This window comes from Agrilus planipennis, unplaced genomic scaffold (assembly GCF_000699045.2).
Source record: "Agrilus planipennis isolate EAB-ADULT unplaced genomic scaffold, Apla_2.0 scaffold159, whole genome shotgun sequence".
In the NCBI taxonomy this organism is placed as follows: Eukaryota; Metazoa; Arthropoda; class Insecta; order Coleoptera; family Buprestidae; genus Agrilus; species Agrilus planipennis.
In genome coordinates this window covers 193,295-201,065 of record NW_020438919.1, presented here as the reverse complement: position 1 = coordinate 201,065, position 7,771 = coordinate 193,295, and the positions used below count along the sequence as shown (strand labels likewise).

Sequence of the window (7,771 nt, the reverse complement as noted above, 5' to 3'; positions counted from 1 at the left end):
AATGAGTGAAACAGAAATTCAGCTTTACTCTAACGTAAACTTGACAATGACGCCTCTCTCGCGAGGTTTACCTTGAATCGACGACGGCGCGCTGTTGATGTTTCCTTTTTCCACCAAAATCAATAAGCCTTTTGGAAATCCCCCACCATTCATAGGATGGAAGATATACTTCGTTTGTGATAGTTATACACAAAATTCCATTTACATAATATATAAGTATCTAGTGCCTTTACATACAATTTCTTTTTTTAAAGAAAGAAAATTTTAAGGAACAAAATCCCATTTTATATCCACATTAGAAAAATAAATAAATCATATTGACAAGAATATTTTTCAATATTAGAAGAAGTTATTTAGTATAATAGCTATCTATCTTCCCATTTTAGTATTATCTTCTTTTGACTTACAACAGAAAAGGGAAAACTTTAAAATTATTATCAAATACACCAAAGACATGTTGTCCTCTAATTTATTTCTGGGAAATGAGAAACTAAAATTGTGAAGAAAAACCGTTTGCCTGCACTTTGTATGAATCTATTCATTAATCCTGTTTTGTGAATTAAGTAGAAAATGGCAACCAAGTGGCACAAATCACAAATAGAAACACCCCTTCAACGAACAAATCTGTAGTTTCTTTTAGATTACTGCTAACTATATTGAGAATAGTGTCCCTGAATCAATTAACAATTATTTTGTTTTATTTGTTAGTTAAAGGATAGAAAAAATGTCTCTAAAAGCTTTTGTAATGTATTAAAAGCTGTAACATCTACCCGCATACTTTTTATTAATTATCTATTTATGTTTGATGTTTAATCATTGAAAGTAATACATCTTAAAATTTACTGAGAATAATTTACTAATTAGCAAAAATTCGTTTTCCGTTTAAATATTTAAAGGTTTAATTTTCTATCAAAAGACATTGTTGCGCCATCTACTCCGTAATAACTAAATCGCCAGTGTTTCTTAACAAGACAGGCAAAATAAAATTCTGTTAAGCACGTTCTATTCCTTGGTATACCACACTATTGATGGCAGCACAGATCATATAATTTATAAAATTCAATTCTTCGGACAGTTTTACACAAAATTCAGTTTATATTATTAACTTCTGTATCAAAAATAAGGCAATAAATGTTGTTCATAACTTTTATAAATAAGTTTACAACAGAAGGGCGCTGGTATTACAATTTAATTTGTTTTAAACTACTTATTATAATCACTATTATTTATTTTAACAATAATTAATTACTTTATAGAAGGCATAAAGTAATATAAAATTTATAGTGCATATAAATCATGTTTAATTCAAAGCAAAAATTGTTTTAGATATTCTTGAAGTATATGTTTTCAAACAAAAGTTAGGGTATAAAACGCAACTGTTCGTCATACTATGTTATTATGTACGAAAATAGAAAATTTTGTAACAAAAATAATTCAAATAGTTGTCGATAAAATTATCTACAACGTTACGCAATTATTTCTTCTTTTGTATCTTCATTTACAACAGAGACTATACCTGTCACATTTTTTATTTTCGTGTACAAATTACACACTGTTAAATAACTTTACTTAAGCCGATGTATTTTAACATAAAAATGCATCTAAAACCACATAAAAACATGTTACTTGTAGTTTACAAGGGCATAGGAAAGTCACTGCCAGTTTTTTGCTTGCATTCGAATGCCTATTTCGAGCGAGGGTCTGCGATAAGAAAGTACCTTAGTTACATCTTTAATACGTGTGATGCATCAAATAAAAAGTGTTTATTCCAAAGTAAACGTTTCTTTAAAATAATACATTCTAGAAATTGAAAATTATTTAAGAAGAATAGTATTTGTTATAAGCAATGACATATAAATTTTTGCTAGAAAAGAGTACCGTCTACTTTAACTTTAGTTTTTCAATTTTAGTATTTCTTGGTTTATCAGAAACTTTTTTATATAATATATAATTGTTTACTAATTGCAAAATGCGAAAATGGGACTGCAACGTCTTAAAATTAGCTTTTTACCTTAACAAGCATTTCGCTTTAAATCAATTTATTATGTTAATGTTTCAATAAATCTTAATATGTACCTGTTATTCTGAATGAAAACTAAATGTACAACGGCAATTAACAATAGAAAATACGAAAAAGTACCTACTTTTGGAACTAACGTACCAAAATAAATAACGCTTCAAATTTAAACTTATAATTATGCAATTATCAATATGATAAACTTACCTAAGCAGTAGTCATTTTCAGTTTTTCGACACTTTTCACTTGCACTAGATATTGTATCAAGTCAAAAACTGTACCACGAAATTCAACATATAAATTTTTGCTAGAAAAGAGTACCGTCTACTTTAACTTTAGTTTTTCAATTTTAGTATTTCTTGGTTTATCAGAAACTTTTTTATATAATATATAATTGTTTACTAATTGCAAAATGCGAAAATGGGACTGCAACGTCTTAAAATTAGCTTTTTACCTTAACAAGCATTTCGCTTTAAATCAATTTATTATGTTAATGTTTCAATAAATCTTAATATGTACCTGTTATTCTGAATGAAAACTAAATGTACAACGGCAATTAACAATAGAAAATACGAAAAAGTACCTACTTTTGGAACTAACGTACCAAAATAAATAACGCTTCAAATTTAAACTTATAATTATGCAATTATCAATATGATAAACTTACCTAAGCAGTAGTCATTTTCAGTTTTTCGACACTTTTCACTTGCACTAGATATTGTATCAAGTCAAAAACTGTACCACGAAATTCACGAGCACAAAAACACTCACTACATACCGAATTATCACGTTATTATAATCCCGAACCAATTTTTGTACTATTACCAACTTCTGCGCTACAAAATGAATAAAACGTCTATTTAAATACAACGAATGTAAAGTATTTCGACCGGTGTTAGAGGTCCTCACGAAACAAAGGGAAAGCAACACGAATTCAAAATATGTAAACTTGTAGTTTTCAGGTATCGTTTTAGAAATTATGAAAGAAAACGAGCTTAAACGTAGAAAATTTGCAGCCTTTACTCTTTACTCACGCTAACTATTCACTGCTTGTTTTATTTCATCACGTGCTGTTTAAAGTTTCTGCGCAAGTCAGTTTCTAAGCAAACTAGGTATTATAAAAGATTGACAGATATGGTTCTAGAAAGGTTCTATTTTTCTTTTTAAAACAGGAAACTCTATGAGAGGCAACTCTTTCGTAATAGAATAGTCATCTTTTCTATCTACACTTGATAGCAATACGGAGGTAGTGTTTAAATAGGTACAGATAAATGAACGTTATATTTCAATTTACTTCAGTCAGCACCCAGTATAATTGTGTAATAGATAAACTTGATTTAGTGCATGATTATTTATTAATCAATATTTCCATACAATTTTTAAAATACAACAACCCGGTTTTCTTTAATCACATAAAAAGTATCTGTTACCAATAATTCACTTTCAGCATTGTTTAATACAACGACGCGAAATACAAATCGTACTGCGAAAGATCGATCAACATTGATAAATTAATGCAACATACTATTCTTTTCGTAAAAAATACAAGTACAAAATTAACAAGATATACATGGACTAGCGTTAGCTCAGGTTTTCAGTCTCTCCACACGAAGCCAACGATGGTTCGGACTCTGCCCTCTTTTTCAACCCAGGTTCACAATTTTCGTAGACGGGGTTTTCAACAACCTCTTCTACATATTCCGAATTTATATTTGGTTCACTTCTCGTAATAATTTCGTCCACTTTAGGTGCAGGTTCTATTTTAATGTTATCACCTTCAACTTTTAGTAATTCTTCATTGAGGGTGGCGTTTTTCAAGTCGACAGTGCTATTCGCAAATATTGCAGTGGAACCCAAGGTGCAATCTCCACCAGCATTTAACGCTAAATTCGATGACTTAAAGCCTACATTCGAATTTTCGTTCAGTTTACTGGATGAGTTGTTGTCAACATTGATGGCAGGCTTAAGAGGACTTGTGGCTGTATCTTTTTGAGCACCACCTTTGTTCAGTGAAGGACTAGGACTGTGAGTCCTGTTACTAAACGGCGAATTTATTAAAGCTTTTTCCTGTTTGTGCTGCTCAATAAAATAGCATGCCATACCAAGGACAATTATGCTTATCAGCACCTTAAGTGAACCAATACATAAGTATCCCAAGATACATATCAGTACAGATGAAAAGCTGTTTATATGGATTGATTGGACTAAGACCCTAATCATTACGACGCCTAGTGGCAAAGGGATGAACCCCATTCGCCTGGCCACTAAGTCTGAATGATCTGAAAAGGCATGTTTTTGTCTGGTCTGGGCCATATCATAGGCCAAACTGGTCGTGTAGTCCCTATAAACATCCAACTGAAGTTCGTTAAATCTCGTTATAAAAGCGTGTTTTATCCAATCAACGAATATTTCAGCTACCAAAACGACAACGCAGTCGGGGAGTAAAACCCAAAATCGTTCTGATTTCCATGAATATTCTTTCATAGTTTGCAAAGTAACGACCAACAATAGTATGACCAAATGGAAACGTTCCCTTACATCGCTACAAGACACTTGGAATAAATTATTTTTGTCAAATTTCTTGAACACGCTCCCTTTCAACTCTACAAACTAAATAAAACATTTATCATTACTAAAACGGAGGCAGGGAGTCGAAAGGTAAAATTAAGGGATGCAGTTACATACATTATTAGACATCATTATGGTCAGAAGAGCCTTATTGTTTGAATTTATAGCCACATTCAGCGTAGTTGCTTGAAATAGCACTAAAAGACTATGTAGGACTGGAAATTTCATAAGAACAATATACAAGCATCCTAGTTTTTAGTAATTAGCTTAAATAATATATAAAACTAATAAAGGATACAGACATATGCAACGGCAAAAATCATATGGGGTATGACACCCAGGTGTTCAGTCCGCCTGTCCCTTGGTTCGGTTGCTGTCCAAAAGAGTGCATCGATCGTGTCCTGGCCAAATGCAGAAAACAACCGATCAGCGACTTCTAACATGTTGTAAAATATGTACAACTTAATAACAGACTGACTCTTTATTAAGTGGTACATAATATTAGTGTCAACATAGAACATCAACATGCTACATATCACAACAATAGCGGCTTTAAGTATATCACATATTTCTGCAGGAGTCAGCACAGTTTTAGAGCTGTTCTGTAAACTACAAATAACAAAATGAATGATAAACATTTAATAGGCACACAATAATTTATTAATCGATTACTCATATTAATAAACGATTAACAAGTCTTCACAATGAATAAGTTACTAAAGGAGAAAACTGCCCAACGAATGTTACTCTTAAGTTATTTTAAAATTGTTATTAGTTTTCTTTAAAAGGATTAAATCGGTTGAATTATTGTATTATACAAAATAAATGAAACAAAAATTTAGGTCCTAAAATAATTGCATGTCAAAACAAAAATAACAATAAGATTATCTGTTTGTGACATTAATATAAAAATATTTGAAATATTCGTAATATGTACTGCATTCTTTTAGTTTTCAATTCCAAGTATGTTAATAATAAATTTAAAAATGTGTAATCATTACCCAAAGCATTTAGATATTGGCCTGGTTATTAATGCCCACAATGCCAGCAAAAACCTCATTGGTAAAAATATATAAACATATAAAAATGAGTCAGTGCATTGCATGAAGCCATATGTCATGAATTTTTCAACTTCTCTTGGTATTTTCATAAAAGAGTACACCTTTTCTCTTTTTGCTGAGTAGCGTTCTTCATCGTGCTCCAACAAATATCCCCTAGTAACTTCCACTTGAAGAAATGATAACAGAGAAGGTGTTTGACTCTGACCTAAAGGATACAATGTACTTTATAACTGTTTAAAAATACTATTCCTATAAGTAATTAATTACCTATTATACTATAAATGTCAACAGAAATTTAAAAATAAAAATGACAAACCTATTACCTACACACATTCCCTGTATGGTGTGATAACTTTATTGTATGCATTGCAATATTGTACAAATACCCTTACTTTCATTTAACGTTTTTAAGGGAACCTTTGAACTCTTCTCATAATTTAAGTAACATATTTGCTATTTGAAAGTATGAGTAATCACAGTTTACAACAGATGCCAAATCGTCTTGCCTTTGCTAATGATCTATGTGTCTCCTTCCGTATAAGCATATAACGATATCTTATCTATTTTTTAATTAAATGATCAAAATAATGTGAAGGAAATCAAATAGGAATACAACTCACCTTTGACATGTTTTTCAGGTTCACTATTCATGTTTGCTGTTTCATAATTCATTAAATCTTCGATGTTATTTCCATTATTCCAAAGTACCTTGGCAGTTGACTGAAACCTAATTTTTTTCTCGTTTGGAAACTGTTCATCTTCCACGGTTCTTGACATGTTTACCCGTCATTTTTGCACAGGAATAACTACTAACCTCACTAAACTGACAATACTTCTTATTCTTGTTCGTGTTATTCTTCTTGTTTACGTTTTCCATAAACAATTTCTGTAGTGGTTATACTAACGAAATCACATATGAAAAACAATTTTGAAAACAAGTGCAATTACAAACAATTTTGACCAACCCCTCAAATTTTGAAAAATTCAAATATTGACAGAAAATGTCACATAGTTTACACATGATTTCAGTTTTTTTGTTGCTGGTGTGCTGTCCACAATCCGCATACTTTTTTAAGAATGTTTTTACTTATTAATAGTTTCTTTTTAGTTTAGTTAGAATTATTTTTTGTAAACATGCACAGAAATACAACATGAATACTTACAATGAAATAATGTCTCATAATTTATCAGTCTGATTAATTTTTATGTTTACATTCGTCAACAGTAAAGTATTAAAATCGTACAAATAAAAATTATGACTCCTAAACATTTACTGCTTTATACGAAATGGTTTTATTAGTAGTTGACTAATTTTATTTAAACATTGTAACTATGTTACTTATTTGCATGGTATTATTCTACATAGACGTTTCTCATGTATGAATATAGGTACAATATGTACGTGCACAGATAAGGAGAAAGTTTTTCGTCATTTCTTTAATTATGTATTGAACGAAAGTTATTAATGTTCGATGATACTGTTAACACCGGCATGCGATGTGCGATTATAAGCATCGATCGGTACAGCATCCTTAAACGTATAAAAGGGTAAACGAGATTTTTCAGTTGTGAGTTGTAACGCCCAACTGGCTTTGCTGAAATGAGATATGTAGTGCGTGTTTTATTTTATTGTGCCTACGAATTGAATTTGCGAAGCAAAAAACGGTATGTTTTATCTTTAATTCTTATATTTATGTATATATAATTTATTGTTATTTGAATATTTGTTTATTAACTGTTAGGTTAGGAGGGATCAAAGACCCGCATTGGGTTAACGGTCGCAAACACTGAAATTTGTTTATTACATTTTCCTTGCCATTCTAATAATCTTTTGCTAAATTAATTCTGTAATGTAAATAAAAAATAATTTTGGTTTCATTTCTAGGGCCATTATTTTATCATATTTATTTAATTGTTATTATGGTAAAAAAACAGGAATCTTGAAAAATGATAACAATAAATAAAAATATTTTGTAGTGTTACTATCGAACTGTTCTAATAAACAAATGTAACAGTTATAGGCTAATTTTTTCCTTTTTTTTACATTTAATGACTTAATACACATACAGGGTGTTGCTGTTTCAAAAAAAAAGGTGGCATGGGCGTAGTGAAAGATTTTTCTTAG

General features: G+C 30.4%; 2 protein-coding genes across 3 annotated transcripts in view; one reads left to right on the top strand and one right to left on the bottom strand.

The window, feature by feature from the left end:
* Positions 1 to 3,353: 3,353 nt before the first annotated feature.
* On the bottom strand, positions 3,354 to 6,640 carry LOC108737400 (protein TAPT1 homolog). Of its 2 annotated transcripts, XM_018470228.1 has the most exons (6): positions 6,267 to 6,359; positions 5,970 to 6,206; positions 5,587 to 5,851; positions 4,884 to 5,194; positions 4,703 to 4,800; positions 3,354 to 4,627 (listed from the first exon to the last, which is right to left on the bottom strand). In XM_018470228.1, the coding sequence occupies exons 2-6, from the start codon at positions 5,977 to 5,979 to the stop codon at positions 3,599 to 3,601; spliced, it is 1,713 nt and encodes a 570-aa protein (XP_018325730.1). In that variant the 5' UTR covers positions 5,980 to 6,206; positions 6,267 to 6,359; the 3' UTR covers positions 3,354 to 3,598. The 2 variants fall into 2 exon arrangements, with proteins under 2 accessions (XP_018325730.1, XP_018325729.1); XM_018470227.2 differs by lacking the exon at positions 5,970 to 6,206 and having other exon boundaries at positions 6,267 to 6,640.
* A 375-nt stretch (positions 6,641 to 7,015) lies between these two features.
* LOC108737401 (beta-1,3-galactosyltransferase 5-like) overlaps positions 7,016 to 7,771 on the top strand; it is a 14,330-nt gene continuing 13,574 nt past the window's right edge. Inside the window, exon 1 of the mRNA XM_018470230.2 lies at positions 7,016 to 7,311. The gene's annotated coding sequence lies outside the window, so the exon portion shown is untranslated. The remainder of the gene's footprint in view (positions 7,312 to 7,771) is intronic.

Excerpts from the sequence above, each read along its gene's own strand:
- LOC108737400 (XM_018470227.2), bottom strand. The coding sequence starts at position 6,423 with ATGTCAAGAACCGTGGAAGATGAACAGTTTCCAAACGAGAAAAAAATT. Across the intron at positions 5,852-6,266 it reads ACCTGAAAAACATGTCAAAG|GTCAGAGTCAAACACCTTCT; the intron begins GTGAGTTGTATT and ends TGTATCCTTTAG. Across the intron at positions 5,195-5,586 it reads CCAATATCTAAATGCTTTGG|TTTACAGAACAGCTCTAAAA; the intron begins GTAATGATTACA and ends TGTTATTTGTAG.